This window comes from Eurypyga helias, unplaced genomic scaffold (genome assembly GCF_000690775.1).
Source record: "Eurypyga helias isolate BGI_N326 unplaced genomic scaffold, ASM69077v1 scaffold11123, whole genome shotgun sequence".
In the NCBI taxonomy this organism is placed as follows: Eukaryota; Metazoa; Chordata; class Aves; order Eurypygiformes; family Eurypygidae; genus Eurypyga; species Eurypyga helias.
The window spans coordinates 21,359-43,483 of record NW_010239233.1 but is presented as its reverse complement, the minus strand read 5'-3'; the positions used below and the strand labels follow the sequence as shown (position 1 = coordinate 43,483).

The window sequence follows — 22,125 nt, the reverse complement described above, 5'->3', positions numbered from 1 at the left end:
TTCTCATAAAATTAAGGGAAAGATATTTTGTTAAGGAGCTAGTCTGAATGAGAAAGATGGGGGGGGGGGAAATGTATTTATTATTCAGATAGTTGAAAGCTGCTGATTCTTTTTTATTGATAGAAGACTACCTCAGGTAGTTTGTATGATGACTGTGGCTAACACCAGTGGGCTTGTTTGTCTGAAGAAATTAATAAGCTGTAAATTACAGTGTACCTTTACAGCTCATTAGTACTTTTGTGTGAATTCCCAGTAGGAATGCTCTTTCTGCAAGTTGAAAATGTGTTTCTGTGAGGTAGCTTACTCCATTTTGAGGAAAGAGTTTTCCTACTTAATCTGAAAAAAGCAGCTATATAGGGTGTTCATGTTGGGTGTGCTGTAAATCCATGCTTCATATGTTCATTAATTAGCCTGAGTAACCAAACATGAAGTTGACTAAAGCTCCTGGATCTTTATTGCTCATTCTTCATGTTCTCAGTAGTGTTTCTACAAAGTAAGCCTGAAATGATGGCTGCACTTAGATGAGAGAGGAAAAAGTACACTGAAGAAATGTGGTTTCTTGTGCTCTACCCATTTCTGCTGGTTTGAAAGGCTTGATTCTTAAGTTAGTTGAGCTCAGTACTGGAAAGAGGGGGGTGTTCATCTTTATGATCTCATTCATCCTCAGTGGAGCAGGGGTCTGGTCTGGGAAATTTCTTGTTCAGTCCAGGTAAGAATTGTTATCATATAACCAATTAGGGTTACAGTAGGAATGCCTTTTTTCTTGACATGCAAATGGTTTCTGAAGCCATTGGAAACTGTTTTTACAGTAGAAGAGATTAACTTCTTAACTGTGTTCAGTACATTATCTGGTGGCTGTAGTGACACCTTTTTTTTTAATTGTGAGGTCAGTGTAGTTTTAAGAAGGTGAAGCTGGATTTTATTCCCCCTTTAAGGATGTTTTTGATGAGGAATCTTTTCATATATCATAGCTTCTTCTTTGAATACAGACAGATTTCCTCAAGTTCAAGAAGATTTTTGTTCCTTAAGGACAAGGCATGCAGTACCCTTTGAGATTAGGTTCTGCCCTCACTAATCTGCTGACCACACTTAGGAAGGAGCTTGTCAGAAAAGTTGATCTTAGCAACAGCTGTTCTTTATTTACTACACCTGATCTGGCAGCACTGATGTATGTGAGAGTAATGAAATATTGCTGTGTCAGGAGTGGATGCTAGTAGGTGTCATTTCACGCAGATCTCACATAGTCGTGTATGCTTCCAGAGACACTAACTCAGAGGGCCTCAAATAGGCCTTTCCTACAGGCAAATGTAGGGGAAAAAACACCTCAAACAAAGCAAAACCAAACCAGTTCCAGCAAGATACTGCTCTTCAGTGAAGAAAAGAGAAAAGCTCATTTTAGCAGATTGTTGGATTTAATGTGGAATTAGTAGAGATAATATGGGGTAAGAAAACACTCTTGATTTTCTGCTGCTTGACCTAGAGGGCTTAGCTGCTGCTTTCCACAATTTCAAACTGTAGCTGCTAATAAGAGAGGAACGGGTAGAGAAGTTATCAGTGTGTTGGGTAATGCTGCTCTGCAGTGCTGTGTTGTAGGTCCTATAGAAAGTCCAGTCTATCTTCTTGCAGAGAATCACTAGACAAAAGAGGGAAGGGGATCTGTTTAGAGCAGCTGATGGTTAATGTGATGCTAGAGATGTGGCAGGATTGTCAGAGTATATTGTTGGTATTCTTGGTAGTTATTCTGAGAGCTGTCATATTCTCATTAGAGGAAAATGGACGGTTAACCTCTTCACCTAGCAGATGCATTTCCGCCGTTCATGTTACACTGGGAGAGGTGCTGGAGTTACCATGAAGCTACAGCTTTTTAATTTTTCTTTTTTGGCAGTTCCATCTCATTTCCAAATTAAAGGTTTGGTTTTTTTTTTTGGTTAAAAAACACCTCTAAGTATTGCCCCCTTGTGGGGCGGGTAGTGTTTGTAGTCCTTGTTTCAGAGGTAGCAAACCTACTGCGCATGTGCCAGACACACTATTTGGCTCCCTTGTCAATGCAGAAATGCAGCCACTGGCCACGCTTGCTTGGTCTGGGCCTGTGCGGTGGAGGAACCAGCAGAAGGAACACAAAACATTGTAGGGTATTGTAAGAAGTGAAAAAAATGGTAGAGCTTTGGATTTAGAGGATGAGAAGAGGAACGTGCTACAGTGTAGTTGTAAGGAGTAGCTGGAGTAGAACGTAATGGTACATATCATAAAAATGTTTTATCAGTGCTGTGACCTATTTAGCAGATTGCTGGCCAGAGAGGGTTTCTCTGTTACTAGTGCAAGCAATGTGCTAGGGTGCAAGACTTACTGATCAGCTACATAAAGTCACAGTTTATTTCTATCACATGTTCAAATACTAAGAAATTCTGTCAGGTGGTTTGATTAAGATGGTAAACTTTGCTGAAGACACCAATTTAATCACATGAGACAAGTCCAAAGAGGGCAATAGGGAACCTGGTGTCTAAGATAGATTATACTGTTTGACCCTTCCTTAATCTATGGGTCAGGTGAGAATTCAGGAGCAAGACCGATTAGTGGTAAAGGTGTAAGTACATATTCCCTACCTGCAGGGCGAAGTCAGCTGCTCAAATTTCTGGTCTGCTTCTCTGTAGAACCATCTTACCTGATCCTCTTAAAAAGAGCTTTAAAGAATCTTGATTTTCTTTTCTTCCTCCTGCAAGAAAGACCTGCCCTTTTTCTGTAGCACACAAGTCATAGGTAAGCACATTTGAATGGACGGTGTTTTAAGAATGTTTTTCCTTTTAAACATCTTTAAGTTACCATGTTTTATTTCATGTCTATTATTGATAGAAATAGGGGTTCAAAAATTCTCATTCTTTAAATTGTTTCATCTCAAGGAGTCCTGGAAAGCATGGGTTGGGATAAGGATCAACAAACAAATTTTTGGTGGTATGAAAATCAAGTGAGCTACACTACAGCAATTCCCCTCACTTTGTGGTTAGTTTTCTTTATTTAAGAATGTTATAGTGCAAGGGCAGGTGTGAAACCCAAGAATTAATAATGGGATACGTACTCATAATACTGTTGCATGGGTTTTACTTACATTCATTATATGCCAGTTGCTATTTTTCCGTTTTTTTGTCCTTGTTGGGGGTCAAGTTCTAAGTTGAACAGTTAACTGTGAATACAGGCATGCCTTTGGAAGGATACTGTACAATCAGGTAGCACTGTTGGCATTTTGCTTTTGGAGCAGTATGGATTTAAAAATAACTTGTGTTTTATATTGTAACTACTGGTGTAATTTTGACTATGTAAAGACACCATGCAGACTGCAAAATGCAGCAGATGACTTCTATAACATATGGTTACCTTTTCATGAATTATTTACATAGAACTTCTGTTCATCCTACATCTGAAAATAATTAAAGAATCTAATGAATAGTCATGAGACGGAAGAGAGATTTCTTTTGTTCATTTTCTTTTTCCTTTTGTGTTTTTCTTTATTTGGGAAGAATATATAAGAATATAACTGGAAATGTTCTTTGTTAAACATGCATATGAATGTTCACGTTTAGAACCATGAGGATTAATAAATTTGAAAAAAATCTAAGAAGAGATTAGATAAAGCTGAATCATGGAGAACAATGACATATTGCTGGTACATTTTTAGTAGTGTCTACTTACTGTTCAATTTCTGATGTAAAAAAAAAGTTGGAAAGGAGGGGAGAAAGTTAGGTGTGCAGTAAGTAAACTCAACTACTTCGTAAGAAAAAAGATGGTGAAAGGGAGAGAATATGTAAATATTGGAGTAGAAATTTTGAGGAAAATAATTTTAAAAGAGAGAAAAGTATTTTTACATTTAAGATTTAGTAAATTTTTTTTTTCCTGCTTAAGATGTCAGGATTTCATTGAAGGTCACTGCTTGGGTGGAAAATAAGTCAGTATTTCATCAATTCCAGTTATTTTGCTTGTGTTAATTTTTATCTTTTTTATGTGGTATATTAGGCATGTACTACTGCACAATGAAAGCTTCTGATGAAGAATGTAATGAAGAAAGCACAGAATATAATGTTTATTTGTTACCCTGATCCCTTTAGTGGTGGAGGTTGAATGCATGTCCCTTTATTGCAGTCATAGATGGACACCTCTAATGCTGTCGTGCAGAGACTTGAGGGGTTTTGTGAAGTGCTTTAGCAGCCAGTGACAGAAACAAGGTGCATTCTTGCATTTCTGTATTGTTAGCAGCATCAATGAAGGAAATATGTGTCAGCTTTGCATTTCTGCTAGAATGATTTTTAGGGATATCTTGAATAAACTATCAAGTAGGTATTTAAGTTAACTTCTTGACATGAAAAAAACCCCTATCTATGTTTTATCAACCTATATAGAGTCAGATACGCAATACTGATTCAGTAATGCAGTCTCATCAAATTTCAAACTGTGGAACTATGAGTGTGGGGTTTTTTTGTTCCCCTCATCCCAAAAATGTAAAAATTTGTGGAGAACACCTAATGATGTAATAGGATGCACAGCTGTTGTTCCATAGTCCTTATTGTGAGCTTTATCTGTAGCAGATTAAAAAACCTTTCACTGAAGGCTAGAAGAAGTTCAGTGATGATGAGTGCAACATCAAACAGTCCTTAACTCCTAGTAGCTGTATCCTAACTCATATTCTTCTTGGAAACAGACTCCTAGCATTAAAGAGTTGTGGTTTCGTTGCCACTTTCACTGTCTTCATGCGACAGTATGCCATCTAAATTCACATTGGATAAAAATAAAGATTAATTAAAAGACTTTTTGTGTATCTATTCACATGAAATATTTACAGATAATTATAACATCCTACTGCCTTGAAAAGACTCTGAAATGTACAGAGCAAAGATGCAAAAGGACTGTTTTCTCCCTTCAGTTTTGATCTGTGGTTTTTGTAACTTGTTTTCTTCGTTTGACTTAGCATGTGATTTTGCTTCCTCTACAGATTGATATGAAAGTAGTTTTTGCCAGTAAACAATTTGATATTATTAGGGAAGAAGAAAAAAAGTTGTAGCTAGAGATTCCTTGTGAAAGGATAAAAATGAACTCTGGAATGACACTCCTCTTAAACATCAAAAGACCTGCTCCACCAGGTCACAGTGTTTTCTTTCTTTGTATGTACTGTTGCCTGGAGCATTCTGGGCTCCAGCAGTATACAAGGGATACTCTTTGATTCTTCCCAGCTAAACAAAAGGATAAAATCAGATTCCTTTGGTTTTCATTAGAGCAAATTCACTTCTAGAATGCAGCTGACTTTCTTATATTTGGAAGTTTGTTTATGGAAAACCATTTGAAGTGGACTCTAGTTCTCTTAGTTATGTGAGGTGTTTTTTTTTAATTACTGAGCACCAAGCTGTCAAAAGCCCATTGAACGTTGCTTTTGTGCTGCTATGTTCAAACAAGTACAGCTTCAGTCAATGCAAAATGGAAGGTGAGATTGTTCTTGTGTAGCCTTAGCCTGTCTTTTATGGTATCTAGGCAAAACCAATAGATAGTATGGGAATAGATGAACTCTTTCCTGATTGAGTGTTTTTATCTGGTGAAGTCTGTCAAAATAACCTCATGTAGGAGGTTTTCCCATGTGTTGATCAGGTATGTTTTTATCCTGCTGTTTCACTTGCCTAATACAGTAGGTAGTCTTGTAGGAACACTGCTTGTATTCTCTGCTCTAAGAAATCAGTCTTTACTCTTTTCTTCCTATTATACAATATAATTTGTAAGTAGAGGAAGCAAAGTGCAAAAAACCAGCAGCACAAAGGCAGATGATAATTTACTTAATTGTCTGTATCTCAGAAGTTCTTTATGGCCCTGATTTCTACTCAGTCATGGTTCTCGAGTAATACTGCTGGGTTTAGTGTTTTGTTATTTTTGGGTTTTGTTTTTGGTTTTTTTATTTTCCCTCTTTATAAGCATGTGAAATGAGTAGATTTGAGAGTAAAAGTGCAATTCATTTAGAGGAAAAGATAGAACCAATCAAAGTTGTACCCAAGAAAAATACTTCAAAGCATAACAGGATCTTTTCCATACAGGTGTAGCTTACCTAAATAATGTTTCAATGCTGCTGCAGTAGATGACTTTGTAGACTACTTGAGTGAGTTTGATGCTTAATGATTGATATGGCATATTTGATTTTTGATTGTTTTGAAGTCCTAAGTGGGTCAGTTGAGGGGATAAGTAATGAGTGTCCAAATTTGATTCAGGATTATCTGTCTGATTGTCGTGAAGAGTATGCCAAGTAAATAGCTTATTTGAATTTAAAATCTCATCTCAGCAATATGGAACAAACATTTGAAACAGCTAGTTGAACTTTTGTACCTTCATGTCTTAATTCATCCTCCAAATTGCTGGAAAACATCCCATTCCAAACAGGACCAAAGATCATTGATTTTACTTGACAATACATATGTGCTTATCAGTTTCAGTGAAGTGTGTAATGAGAATAAGCAGTCAAACAATGCAGCCTGTGTACTCAAAAATTAGAAGCCTTAAGGAGCTGGAGCTGCACTTTGAGGTTTTGTGAAAGCACGTATTTGAATTTTAAACTGTTAGAGCCACCAGGCTCCTTCAGATAGGTAGAATTTCTAAGTTTGTTCTTCAAATACAGGCTTTGTCTTGATAAATGTTAAACAAGTAGTAATGAGCTGGAAGGAAGACTCAAAGGAGATGCTTACTCAAATTCTATGAGGACCTGGGGAATGAGAGGGAGGGAGGCAAAGAAAATAACTAATGCTTTCTGTGGTAATGTGGATTCATACCTTTTTAAAGACGCAACTAAATAGTCTCTGCCAGCAACAATTTGTTCCTGCAACTGTAATAATATATCTGAAGAGCAAATATTTCACATTTAGAATAGTGAAAATTGAGCCTTGTGTCTGGTAGGTTCAAAATATGAAAGAGGGGAGTCCTTAGTTAAGAGGAGGTTTAATTTCATTATCCCTTCCTTAACGTCTGCTGATAACAAATGAGGCTGAGAAGGTTTATGCACTGGGTTATGTCTCTGCGAAAAATATCATATGAATTTCTGAATCTGAAATTCAGTTTTAGTTTTTCTTTGGAAGAAATAGAAGAATGATTATGAAGCTTTAATCTTAGGCAAACTTTGACTGGAGTCTGTAGAAAATGCCAGTGTTGTAGAATGAGTCTCTGTGGGGAGTTGGTTATATTTTAAAAAATAAACAGGTATGCTATAACTTTGAACTATTTAATTATCTATTAAATTAATTTGACTATTAAGTTACCAATTAAACACTTTTAAATACAAGCTAGTTCTCTTTTTAGTGGCTTTCCTCTTTTTTTTTTTGTCTGCTTGGTTGATTGGAATTAATGACATCTGAGGCAAAAATCCAAGATATGAGAATATGAAGTTTTTAGATTTTCTTTCATTTTTTCTCAACTTTTATTCTATTTTTTCCATTCATTTCAATTCACATTCACTTTATTTCCTTGTTTTTAAAGCCTACTGTTAGAAAGTACATAATTACATATATTCTTTGAATTGTACTGTAGCTGCTATAGAGTATGAGGTCTTTTTAAAAAAAAATTTATTAAATGAAGGTTTTAGTGCAGAAAAAAAAATAACCTTCATGCCTCCCTACCCTCTTTACTGAATATTATCTATTCATGGTTGTTTATTTTCAGTATTTGCTATGCAGGTTGGCTGGATTACATTACATATCACATACACTGGATTGATTGCAGGGTTTGTTCTTGCTTGGGCATAGTTTCTGCTATGTAGTATGGTGGGGGTTTTTTTTGATTTTTTTTTTTTAATTTTACAAGGAATGGTACCATATTGGTTACATTGTGTGGATAAAAGTAGTGGTCAGAGGGCTAAAATAAATTTACTAAATATGTAGGAACAATGTATACAAAAGATTTGGAGATGGCGGTAGGAGAAGAAAGAGAACAACAAAAATATTTGCAAGGAAGGTGACAATGTGATGTGTAGAAAGAATGAAGAGCTATACAGAAGAGGCAGATATTCAAAGTAATTTGGAAAAAGTTACAGCAAAAGCCTCTGTTAAAAAGTAAAAAAATAAACAAACAAGGGAAAGATACAATCCACACAAAGTAATGTATATTTTTGATGACTAAGACATTTGCTTAATACACAAATGTACAATGAAATTAATCTTCAAATATATTTTTCACATGCCTTAATCACACTTTCTCACTAGTGGTTTAAATAATACCTGATAAAGAAATTACTTCTGCCAACCTTAGTCTTATAATCAAATATGTGAAATTAATGCTTTTTATATGATTTAACTCCAGTCATACTGAAAGTTTTAGTTTGTGGAGCTAATTGTCAAATATTGCAGTGGAAAAGGCAGAGAAGTTTAACTTTGTGCTCGGTAATTGTGTGTGCAGACTAGGCAGAAGGGTGTGCGGATCTTGAGGAGAAGCTGGTATTCAAACTGGTGCTCAGGCTCAGAAAACTGCGCCGTCCTTCTGCGGCCATCGCTTTGTGAACAGCTCCCTTGTGCAGTGTGGGTGCTCTAGGTGCCAGTGTGCTGACACCGTTCAGCACGTGGAGCAAACCCTGCTCACCCCTCCACAGCTTGCTGTGTACCCAGGGTTGCTCTACCTGCAATACCCGTGTTTCTTCTTGAGAGTTAAGTGGACTTGAGTGGTGACATAGCTACGGTGTTTACCTGAATGGTTACATGTAAGTTGAAAATCAATAGTTGTTGGATGTGACTTCAAGTGTCTTTTTTTACGTGTTTTTTCTCAGCACATTTTCATTCTTTTTCATGTCTGACATAAATGTGAACCATATTTATCTAGTCTGGAGGTTGAAAACCCTCGTGTATTATCAGCAGTATTGTAGAATAAACTAAATCACCTATCCTGATTAATAACTTTCTAAGTTTCTGAATATGCTTCATTTTACTTGTATAATAAAGGCAAAGCAGTTGCATTTTTGTCCTGAGATAAGTCTCATCTTTTTGTTAACTACAGTTACAGTGTCACTGCTAGGAAAATGTTTTAGGTTAATGCCATTTTGATTTAGAAAGGGAAGGGACAAAACTATGTGGAATTAAAACAGTCTTGAAGAAAATTACAGAATTTTAACATGCATTTGACAGTGCTTTTTAATACAAATGTCATAAGAATAGAATGCAAGTATCTTAAAACAGAAAGTTGAAGTGTTTTTTCTTGATGGCACTAAGATTTTACTCTCTGTGTGTAAACTAAACTACTGTCTGTTTTGAACAGAGCTTTCTTATTTTCATTGAGCTGCAAATTCTGTTAGACGTAATTCCCTTTTTACAACTATTTCGTATCATAATATTTTTCAGTTGCCTTACTTAATAGTTACTTTTCATTATCTTAATGAATTGTGGAGAATTTTGAACGGTACTTTTTGACTACATTTTTGGTATGCTAGAAGTCCAACTATTCTAATGCATTCGTAATTTGTAATCACAAATATAACTTCTGCAAATGACTGTCTTTCTTTAAGCCTGGCTGAATAATTTCTACTCACTTCTGCATCAGTGGGCTCTTTTGTTTAGTAACAGCATGATACTCAGTTCTTCATTTATGTTTCTGTGTCGTAGTCATGCTGTTTGGAGTATGATTAAAGTACTAATGAAATCAAAATAATGCTATAAAACTACATCGATTGTTACATTTCAGAGGTCTAAAATGCAGCACATGTGTGTTCTTTATGTTAACAGACAAAAAATTGCTTTTTGTCTATTAACACTTTTTTTTTTAATAGAAATTTGCAGAACAGCGTTGGGAGATAAACAAGCTACTACTGAAAAAAAATGCTGTGGATAAGGGAAATACCCGTTTGAAGAAGGAATTCAGTGGCTTGAACCAGAAATTTAAAGATAAAAGCCAGGAACTTAAGGTATATTGACTTGTACATAGTTTCATAAGACTGTAGCTTTGAAGTAGTTCTTTAAGCAATGTCAGCCTTTGTGGCACAGAAAGTGACAAGCTTGGAGAAAAAATTGCCTTAGGCCTTGCTATACCTTACCGTTTTCTCACATACCAACTCCAAGGAAGATGCTTTAAAGCCAAGAATCCATGCTTTATAACTTTCAGATAAATAGTTAATGATGGAAATGGAGCAAAGAAAGTAGGAGTGTGAAGATGTGGCTTCTTGTAATTAGATTCTGATGGGACTGGCATTATTAATTGATAAAGCTGAGGTCTGGGAGGATATGTCTGTGTGGGTCTCAAAAATAGCTGGGGACAGCATCAAAGGCAGCTTGATCAATTAATGGGCTGTTTGCAAATGTGTACTCATCAAAGCTGTCATCCAGCTAAAAAATATGACCCTTCCACCTGCATGAAAGAGGCCAATAAAAGTACACAGGTGACCTTGGCCATCAAATATAGAAGAAGCTGCTGTGAGAGTAAAACTGCACAGTTTATATTTGCTGATTAGTTCTCACTTTTTTTGTTTATCGGCCCTTGTGGTACTGTTCTACAGGACACTAAGGAGTGTGCACAAAGGAAGGAAGAGCAAAACAGACTGGTTATAAAAAACCTGGAGGAGGAAAATAAGAGATTAAATACATGCTGTGCTGACCTACGAAGTGACCTGGAGAAACTGAGGAAGCTGGAGGCACAATGGAAAACAGAAAAAAATGACAATGATGCCAGAATAAAGGTATGAGGTGGAATGGACTACTGGATGTTATTTCAGAATTAACTTCTCCAGACATTTGCACAAGTTATTTTCTTTAAATAACAAGTTATGTATTCAAATCTACCAGTGGGGACTTGCATTCATTTACATTCCTTCACTTAAGACCCACAGCTTTTTAAAAATTGATGTTGCGAAGCAGGAATCTGACTTCAAATAGTCATCTTAAAATGTAATCATTAAAAAATGAAAGATACTGTATTTTAAGATAAAATATATATATGTGAAATAATGAAATCTTAAAAGTATTATCATTCACAATTTTTTCACAATGTATAATTTACTTACCTACAGTTTGATTGCATTAGACTCCATATTTGTTGTTTTGGTTGAACACTTTAAAACTTTAACTGCAGTTTGGAATAAATTGTGTCCTAGCCTCCAGAGGGCTCCACTCTGAGAGGCCTTAGTATTCCATATAATATATTAAAAAAATATGTTCACTGTTACGATAGAATGAAAAAGGAAATGCACTGTACAGAATACTGTCTTTTATTTAAATGATACTTTGTCTTGTTTGCTGGTGAAAATTGACAAGATCTTTTAAAATTCTTGTAAGAAGTAAGCCACAAACATGGTATCAAAGCATTTGATGGATGCTTATCTAAACACCTGTTTAGTGGATTCTTTTTATTTATGTGGTAAATGAACACTTAGAATGCTGTGCTCTTTTACATGACCTTCTGCTATATTCAATACAGTAACTAATTACATCATGCACAGAAACATCTTTTTTCCTCCATTCGCAGTTCAGTGGTTTTGGTGACACTTCTGTGCTGATGGAAACACTTTGTAAAGAGCTTCATTCAGCTCTGTTAACATGGGAAGTAAAGTTCTTGCAAATTACCACCTTTTTAGTTGTTATGATGAAAGGATTGTAGGATTCCCAGGAGAAAGAATGGTTTGTTGATACTTGGGGGAGAAAATCTGGTGTCTACTAAACTGATTAAGTAATTTTCAAGTTATTGAATGTAGTTCTTGTAGTATTGGATGAATTAGTGAAAATCATTATCTACACCTTCAGTGAAAACAGAATGATTTTTAGTGTATCTATCCTTCTCACTGATAAGACATGCTCAAGAGAGAAAGATGCATCACAGCCACATGATTCCAGGGATGGGAATAAGAAGTGTCAGTTTTTCCGGAGTGGGGTCACAAGCAGGTCAAGGTGATGTTTGGAATGTGACAGAGCTTATTTCTTGAGATGGGTATTCCCTGAGCCAAGCACAAATGACATATAGCTGGATCTGCTGTGCCCAAACAAGGAAGAACTGATTAAGACAGTTTTGTCTGTAGTCACCATGAAATTGTGAAGACCAAGATCCTGAGAAGATGAAGATCTCAGGCCCCAAGAGCTGTGACAGAATTGACCTCCTCTGCTCACTACTGTAGATACTGCACTGATCTTTGGATAGAATACAAGAAAGATATCAGTAAACTGTCTGGAGGGGAGACAGTAGGGCTTGGAGACATTGCCTTTTGAGGAGAGCCTGTGGGACCATCTGGCTTAGCCAGGAGGAGGGATGGCTCTGGGACTGGCGCCATCCAGCAGCATTACTGGCACCAACAGGAGGGGATAGAGGAGGTGTAGCCAAGCTCTTCACAGCTTTGTGTGACAGAAGTGTATGAGGCAGCACAAGATGACAATGGAGAAGCTGAGGCTGTTGAGAAGAAGCCTTTTCCCTAGGAGGACAACCCAGGAGTGGGGGTGGGGCCCAGGGAGGTTGGACCATCTCCATCCTTAGGAAGTTTCAACTCCTGACTTTGTAAATCCCTGAACAGTCTGCTCAGACCCCCTGGCTCAACCTGCTTAAGCAGGGGCTGTGCCTTGGAGACCTCCCCAGTTCCTCACCAGCCAGTTATTTTTGTAGTTCATCACTGTTTTTACATATACTCTTCCTGTAAATATTTGCTTGAAAATTTAAGTTTCTGTTAGAATTATTTTCTTCCTCTGCTCTTGACATTCCTCATTTCTGTTTTTTGGCACTCAAGAATCAATACTGGATGCCAGGTTGGCTGTTAACAGGATGCTTATAAACAATAAAGAATAATTATTTCCTTATTCACAGAAGCCAAATATGACATTATCGCACTACATGATATTGGGCTTCAGATGATGTTTTAATACATACACCTCAATGTAACACGTCCCTGAAATCTTTTAAGAAGTAGTTTATGAGCAAATTCAACAATCGAGTTGTATTGTTCTGAAGTGATTGTCAAAATGGTTATAGATAAAAATAATTTGAATTCAGAAGTTATATCCTGTTCTGAAAGTCGGTTCTGCCTCTCAGCCATGAGTCTGGGAGTTGAACCAGCATCTCTCTTTGTTTTTCAGTAATAAACACTACATTTAACGCTGTTGTAGAGGACAGTTTATACAGACACTATTCATGTTAATTTCCTACCTCTGTGAAAGAATAAAGTGAAATCTTAAAAATGTAAGATACACCAACACTGTTTTTATAATGCTTAGTAGGTGATAGAAATGCTTGGTCTAAATAACAGATTCTTCTTTTGAAGAAGTTGCCCCTCTGTTCAGAGCCTTAACTGTTACTGGCCAATTTTTTTAAGTCTTTAAACCATTCTCTGTGCAGAAAAGTGTCACTTTCTAAAAATGACTTCTCCATTTGAGGAATATTTCTTCAAATATCTGTTATATTAGGTGAAATCCAAGTGAGGCAGATTAGCAGGAAGAGATCTGATAAGGTGGCTGAAAGGGTGGCAATTGTGTTTTATTGTTTGTCTTCCCCATATATACCTTCATATAGGTAGTGTGCGTTGTACAAAAAACTAACATAGGGTTTTGCTTTCTGCCTTAAAGTAGTTCTTGAGGGTTACTTTTCTGTGCTTCCCAAGGCTTATATCAGCTTTCTGTGTCTTCCAAAAGTACACAAGTGGAATAGCTGTCAATCAGCCACTTATGCATAGATGTGTCTCCATATTTAAGAATGAACCAGGCGTTTTAGTTATTTTATTATTCTTCAGGTGGAGGTTACTTAAGCTATTGTTTCATAATAATAAAAATATGTATTTTCCAAAGTCGGGCATTCACAAAAGGCTTTCTATATAGACACAAAAAAAGTCACTACTAATAAATGGTAAATGTTAATGTCATGTCTGAAGGTGGGAGCTTTTAAAGAAACAGGGAGAGCTGTTCTCTTTTTTTAAAATTAAAAACTCTGAGAAACAGCCATCTCTGTCATAAGATGCTTGGGATTTTAGTTCCACTGAAAAATGAGGGTTTTATTGAGATGGGACATTGAAAAAATACTGATTTCTGTCGTAATACATAACAAGAAAAAACAGGAAAACAAAACTGCTGTATTTGAAAGTGTCTAAGGGTTTGAAGCTACAAATAGCAAAACCTTAGCGTTCATTCACAGTGAGTCCGTAATCTAAGCACAACTGTGCTGCCTCATGACTTCTCTGTGTGTTGTGATTTTCAGGTTTTAAATTGTTTTAAATTCAGCTTTTCTGTTTTTTCCAAATTTATACTTCTTGTGCTTGAAATAATCAAAACATTTCTGTAATATTTACTGTAAATAATTATTCTGCTATTTATCTTCATTTCATTAGGATCACTACTTTTCATGGCTAGAAATAACTAGGTTTATTTTTTGAGCTTCACTTTAAATACTACTATAAAGAAGTGTCTTTTACTGTGTCTTCTATTTTTCTGTTTTCTTCCTTATATAACTGAATTGTTAGATATTTTGACTTTATTTTAAAGACCACTTATTTTGCTTTATTATGTTTAAAACTGCATTCTAAACAGTTTGTATGTACAAATGAAACTTACTTTTATTTGAAAATCAGGTTTAAGGAATTTAACAAACTTTCAGTCTGCATGTTTTTGGAAAGAAACTACCTTCTCAGCTTCTATATCAACTAAAAGGCAACATAATATATTCTATGTGATTTTAAAAATCGATATACTGAGAAGGTGAATGTGAAAGATTATAGGTTATTTCATAATCTTAGATTTCCGACTTACAAACATAAGCTCTACCAAATGCCTCAGTATATTCATATTTCAGTTTATAAGCTATTTTTGTAATCAGTCCCTTCTTGTCCCCTTTTCCTGTTTTGCCCTTTCAGTAATGCTTCTGATTTCCGCCCAAAAAAGTCAAGGTTTTAAAGTCGGTTCAGAAGGTTGAACCGATGAATCTACTAGTTGAAATCAATATCTGAAGTTGCATATGTCACAAATGGGGTTAAGTACTTAAAGATACTTTTTTTCCTGTTTTAAATTTTTGCCGTTGCATAACTTCTAAATTGTATTTATGACAAAATCATTTGTTGCCTATTCTTTGTATGGTACCCTGGAATGCATGATGGTAACTTAAGTATTGGTAAGATCAGATATTTTTTTTACTCTCCCACAAAAAAAAACCTTGCGACTCTATTGCATGGTGTGAAAGATAGGCAGATAGGATTACTTCACAGAAAATGTGAAATGTTAAAATTTTTGTTCACATGTACAATAACTTTAAGCTGATGTGGAGAAAAATCACAGAGGCAAAACCCTAAGATTATTTGTCTGCAAGTTATAAATACCTTTTTTACACTGCAACATTTTCATGTGTTGATAGAATGAAGTGTCTCATATAATTCTGAAATCTTTTGTTATCTGAGAAAAAATAATTTTTGCTACGCATCCTTTGAGATTGACTGATGAATTATTATTCAGGTATATAGTCTGACATTTATCATGAAACGAATAGTTTTCCTACCTCATTCATTAATGGATCTTGCTATTTCCTCATATTAATGTTACTGTTCTTAACAGGGCATGATAATTCCTGTCTTAAAAGGATATGAATGTAGTACACTTCTGATATATCCACTTCTGATATGTATAAGACATTTCTATGCTATTTTAAATAGACAATTAATTATTTGCTTTTCAGCTATAAATATGTTTTTATACCTTCAATATTTGTCATCTTTGCTGAAAGGGGAAAATAGGCTTTTCTTTATTTATTTAAGTCTGTATGTAAATGGAAGGTAAACTAATACATTGTTGACAGTGTATTAGGAATGCTATCCTACTAGGAGGTATTTATTTTCAGTTTTTGGTGAATCCTTGATTATTTACCTTACTGAGAACAAGTGATCGTGCCTCTGTAGTGTGATACCAAAGCAGGTCTAAGGCCACTGCCACCTTCTGAAACTCTGCTCTAGATATTGCTGTAACATTTCCATTTCCATTATTGCCTCAAAACACTGTGCAAGAATAGTCACACGAAGCTCATGAAGGACTGAGGTACTCTTCTAAGCTGATGAACCTCTGGAGAACTCCAGTAAGGTCCCTATATAGAGACTGGAGTCTTGCTTGAGGAAGCGGCCTTGCTGCTGTATTTCCCACATACACCTTCACATTGGCTGACTGTCTTCTACAGTAAAGGGTTACTGTAAAAGGCAAAACTCTTGCTTGTTTGCATTGTTTTCAAAGAGCATGTCCGGAAGTTTTCTTCTGTGTTGTTTGTTTTCCTGAAGAAACTATTCTTTGCACTGAATTAGAAGTGCAAAATCAGAGCAGAATTAACAAGCGGTCTCAAAAATGAATCTGTGTCCATGATTCTTAGTTCATGTGTGCAATATTGTGCAATTTTTTGAGAACTTAAAACAATGAATATATAGCTGCTTTTTGTTAGGAGTAGGTTTTTTCTCCTTGATTTCTACACAGAAAACAAAATTTAGTTGGTTTAGTGGTTAAATAGTGTACTATTGATTTGCAAAGATTTGATTCAGTATTCTCCTTCCACATGCAACCAACAAATCAATTAAGGAAAAATTCTTACAGGAAAACTTCCTACAATAAATAATAGATGGCCACCTAAAATATGAAATACACCTTTTTTTTTTTCCTGGTATTTCACATTTTTCATATATGTACACATGCAGATACGTGCATATATGTTTGCTTAGACCACAATAAACATGCATGCATGTGTGTGCACATCTATATGCCTATACATGTAGATGACACATGTAGTAGATTTTAACTTTCTTGTACTTTGCCTTTAATATATTTCAAATGCTTTGTTTGCAGGATTTGGAAACTGATTTAGCAAAGGCAAGAGAACAAGTTAAAGATTTGAACAGTATGTGCAGTGACTTGTCAACTCAGGTAGCTGCCAAACAGGAGGAACTTTCCCAGAAGGATTGTGACGTGATCAGAGCTAAGTAAGTATTATGTTATCTCATTAACTCAGAACCTTCTCAAAAAGGCTATTGTTCCACTTACAAGGCAGTATCTTGCATTAAAGGTATTTTTGGGCCACAGTGCATTTTCACACCATTCTGTTCTGCAAGTTATAAAGCTTTTGGAAGTCTACCAGTAGGTGACATTTTATGTAGACTCTCTCTGATATATTTTGACTCAGTATATTATTATCTGGTTTTGAGTAGGGATGGACTTCAAAATTTACATTTCTGTAATTAGCATTATGTCATAACTACTTATCTCCTCTGAAAGTAAGAAAATACCAATATGATTAGTGACACAAACATGTAATTTAAGAGGCTAAGTACCCTAAAGTTAGAAAAACTTTAAGCCTAACGTCAACTTCTAAAATTAGAGTAAAATCTGATGAGTAAGCAGAAGTCTACGTAGGCCTTTGCTAAAGGCTTAAGTGCACTCATTTAAGCTTTATCTTAGGTTTCACACACTGCTTCTTTACACTGAATCTTGAAGATTAGTGCTGCATTGTTTGAGCAGTGGAAAAGAAGCGAAGGATGGAATGAATTACATGAATTGGTTAGATTAGTTGGTTAGATTAGTTTTCTGAAAAGGAGTTTATTTTTCTAGCTGATCAGGAAGGATCAGCAGGCAGCTACCATGTTGTCCGCACTGGTCTTCTCACACCTGACTCTCACTGTCTTGAGTGGCTGATTGCCCATTCCAAGGCAGAGCTCCATCCATTCAGAAAGGGCCAGAAACTTCTGGCTATCCATGCCTGGCCTTCCCAAAGAGCCTGTATCCATGTATGACAGCACTCCAGTCATGTGAGTTATCCCACATTGTCTCTCTCATGCTAATGAGCCCTGAAACTGCAGACAGATCTCCCAATTCCTTCTGTCACCCTCCCATGGGGACATGCTGTGTTCATCTGAACATCGTCTTCAGATGGGTACCCATTTGTGCTTATTACCCAGGAAAACTCTTAAGAGCCTCCCCCATGTTGATGTCCTGTCAGCACTCCCTTATTTGTGGGCATGCACTTGAGGTGGTCCTCCTTGGGCCTCGTGTTTTTCATCGCAAGGGCTTTCTTGTCTGCAAAAACCTGTGCCCTTTGCTTGCCAGCCCAGGCCACACCTTCCTCCCTTGTTACTTGGTCAAACATCTCTGTTCCCTACCATCCCTAGATTAAAGCTTCCTTCACCAAGTTGGCCTGTCTGTTATCAAAAGTGATATCATTCTGTGAATTTATTTGTGTTGCACCATTGGTGCTGAATTATTTCTAATAAGATTGAGCATCACTTCCTCATTCCTGTGTAAAAATGAAATAAAAAGTTTCCCTTGTGGATTTAAAATGTAAAAAGTCTCATTCACATAAAAAAGGGTAAAAGCAGTTGTAATGCATAGTGTATTTAATTTAGTTAAAATACAGTAGTTGTCTATTTCCATGTCTCAAGAATTTTTCAGATTGCAACTATTTTCTATAACATTTTACTCAAATAAAGCAAGTTAGGATATGTGTGTGAAGAAATAAAGCTTGATTTTTGAAATGTGGTGTAAATGGAACAGTGATTGAGTTTTCTTATATTTAAAAATCCTTGAGTTAAACGAGCAAACATGTTAACCTGTGTTGGGGCTATGCGGAAGTTCTTGGATGGCTGCAAGGTTTAGCTTCTACCCCACCCCCTGCCCTTTAGGCTGTGAGTCAAAGCCTGGTAACAGTCAACAGAAGAGGTTCCCGTTGACCTTAATACGCTTGGTGGGCAGACTATGAGAGAACACGCAGTATGCGTGTTCTCAGGTGACAGGTGCAGATGACTGCACTGATGCTTGCATACAGTTTAAAGTGCAGTCCAGCAGTATCTGAGGATTCTGTTATCCCATGTTTTTCCCTTCCCCAGCAAAATTAAAATCTGATGGGAGAATCTGTGGAAAATTAATATAATCTCTGTTTTAACTGCAGTACAAAGATGTGTCATTTTATATTGTGTACTCACAGTCAGGGAATGAAGCAAGCGCTTGTTTGGAAGCGTGTTTTACAGGCTGTTGGAAAGTGCTAATGTGTCACTGCGTCCTTATTTCTGCTGCTGTGCTTGTGAGCAGCATTAAGGTAGTACATACTGCAGTTGTACTTTGGTTTTGTTACATAAAGAGTCCTTAATGTACCTCTGCTGTTGTTCATTTTGAGGAGCTACTTTACATCTTGTTGAGAACAGCAGGACTTAAATACTGTTAAGTAAGCATGTCCTTAAATGTTCTTCTGTATTGGCCTGTTTACAAGCTTTATTAAATGGTGCTTTTTCAACAGAATGAAGTTGTCAGGCTGTGGCATGTGTAATTTCAATTTTTATATAATTACTGTTGTACCTTTAGTGAACAGTCAACGTATTAAGTAGGGGCAGAGGTTTTAAGAAGTGTTTTTCTGAATGTTCCCTTGAAATGGTTTCTTCATCATTCTGCGGTTTCTCAGGAAAACACAATGAAGTTGGTATTGCTGCTTACCTTTTGTACGCTAGTCTTTGGACATATCCAGCAGTGCTTTCAAAGTCTAATGATTACTCTTGTTGTTAATGATAATTGTAGGCATGGTTAAGTCCCATTTGTGTTGGAGGTCACCCAGAAAGTTCTTTGAGAAAGGAAGAAGAAAACTAGTTGGTGTGATAAACTTATATTTCTGTATCTCTGTGTAATACTGGTGTGGTATGTGCTTGTGAATTAAATATGGAATTAAGTAGAAAATATATAAAAAGGGATTAATGGTGTCACCTGAACTTTTAACAGGTGTTACAGAAAATATTCCAAGTTTTTAATCTTGGTTTATAATAAGTAAGAGTTACTGATCTTTGTTTCTACCCTAATATATAAGATCTATCAGCAGAACAGTGAAATTCTCAAGCAGATTGATTGTACTAGATCTATCCTATGGCTGCATTACAACACGATTCCTAATGTTGTTCTAATAGAGCTTTTGTATTTGTAATGTTATAGAATACACTCCAAAGTTTATTTATTTTGCTTATGGTTGTTGTCATATGCTGGGCCTGTATCTGCTGAAGTATGTCAGCAGACATACTTTGTGTGTCTAGGGAGCAGATGCATTTCAGAATAGATTTGCATTGCCCATACTCTGCAAGTTAAGAAAACTTTTTTCCTGATGATTCTAGTTAAAAAATCCAAACAACTTTAGAGCACATGGAGTGTAAAATTTAATATTTTACATTTTGACACTGCTAAAGAGTTAACTGAATATTGATTAGAAAGTGTTGATTCAGTAGTGAAAATCCATTTATTTTTGAGCAGTTAGAGCATTAGAGGGAAATTGAAAGGCATTCCACTTTGAAACTTAACTGGTTTGTAGATATTGCACAAAAGTATGTGATAAATATTTTATATGTAACTTCTAGTGTTTGTAAGACAATTGATGGAAAAATAAATTAAAATAGGAAGCTCATTATCTACAATAAAATTATTTGAACACTCTTGTTTAATGGAGGTCATTGTTGTTCTTTTTCTTAATTTCTCCTTATTGCTTGTTTTGCACAGGAAAGAGTTGCAGGAACTGCAGAATCTTTACAGACTAAACACTGAACATAGAGCACAGCAGGCTGAGCTGATAAAGCAGCTTCAGGCTTTCAATACTGAGGCACAGAAAAGACTGAAAGACAAAGAAGATGCTCACACAGCTGAAGCAACATCATATCAAGAAGTATGTCATTCTGCTTTATGATCACAGTGTTCATTTTAGTATCCATCTGTACACTATCAGTGGACAGAGTAATCAAAGCACTGTGTTGTGTTGCATCCTTTAGGTATCTGGATCTTTATTGTTACCCAAATAAGGTTGGCAGCGTAACAGTTTATTGGCCTAGTTACATCCCAGTATATATGGCCTCTTGCTTACTTTGAACTGAGGAGCTTAAAAATTAACATTTAGTTGCATCTGAAGAAAAACAAGAGTGAATTGCCACGCATATAAATTTCTTTGTGCAATTTTGTGTTACTTTTGATTTTCTTCTTCTTCTCCTGGAGCTTTTAATTACTAAATTCCTCAATTTGTTTTTGATAATTTAGGAGTAGAAATTAATTTCACTTTTAAATAATGTGTTTGTGTGAAAGTCAAACAATCTTACTGGTTTAAGATGCAAAAACCTACTCTGTCAAAATTAACTGGAAGAATTGTTGCCATAATAGCTTACCAAATGACTAACTAATTAAAAAAAATTAACCTTTACATTTACAGAACAGGTTCATATTTTTTGATGAATGCCAGCAAAAGTGCTAACCCTGAACAGCTGTCACATGTGCACTACTTAGAAGAGTGTAAAAAAATTATACAGACATGTTTTTTAGTCTGTAAGAAGTACAGAGGATATGTTTCCTTCCTTTTGAGAAACGTTGAAGGAAGAAGTCAGGGAAGAAGTGTATACACAACTTTCACATGATTTCTACCGATCTTGGAACTGTTTTGTCAAATTGTGTACTGCCAGTGTTTTTTTCATAAAGCAGGTCTTTCCCTTTATTGTCTTACAAAGTACACAGTTAGTGATAAAATTGTGAATCTGGGCCTAAGTCAAGCTAGAATCAGTCCTGGGTTTCTAGAGATGTGTTTGGTTAATGTTTTATAGCAGATAGTGCCTAGCACATTCTTATGTACTTAACTCTGCACGAGTTTATTATCACTGACTGCAGCGATGATAGACTCAAGGTCTTTTATTCACTAAAGTAGTAGTCTAGCCAAGCTAGATGTAGACTTCCGTCAAAGTTGTTCAGAACATGTACAAGACAGGAGGAGTTGCAGCTGTCTGGGTCAAGACAAAGTGAATCATAGAGTTAAATTAAACAGATTAAAAAGTAGGTATAAGAAGTTGCTATTTCTTTCATTTTTTCATTCTCCAGTCAATTCTATAGGTGTTGAACGGGTCCTTTGAGTCACTCAGGAAAAAAAAGGCACACATGAAGTTAGTATGAACTCACGTCATCAGTGTTTATAAGACAATATTCTTCCAGAATAGTTCTAGAACTTATGGAAGAAAATAAAGCTGGGTCTTTGCGAGACTGCTTTAAAGCATGATAGAACTTGTCATAAAGGTCACTTGGTCTTGCATGATAGTGATTTGGACACTATTACGCACTTCAGTTTGAGAAAGACTTTAACTGTTGCTGTGAAAAATAATTTTGCTATTATGTTACTTATGTATTATGGAAAATTGATGGGTATAATTATATAGCTGTAGGGGCA

General features: G+C 35.9%; 1 protein-coding gene across 1 annotated transcript in view; it reads left to right on the top strand.

The window, feature by feature from the left end:
• The window catches only part of LOC104506940 (centlein-like), a gene marked incomplete at both ends in the record, with an annotated part of 26,533 nt that extends 5,941 nt beyond the window's left edge, over window positions 1-20,592 (top strand). The window contains 5 exons of the mRNA XM_010148072.1: window positions 9,153-9,176; window positions 9,785-9,895; window positions 10,484-10,663; window positions 16,758-16,891; window positions 20,430-20,592. Coding sequence (XP_010146374.1) covers window positions 9,153-9,176; window positions 9,785-9,895; window positions 10,484-10,663; window positions 16,758-16,891; window positions 20,430-20,592 — 612 coding nt within the window. The remainder of the gene's footprint in view (window positions 1-9,152; window positions 9,177-9,784; window positions 9,896-10,483; window positions 10,664-16,757; window positions 16,892-20,429) is intronic.
• Window positions 20,593-22,125: the final 1,533 nt, after the last annotated feature.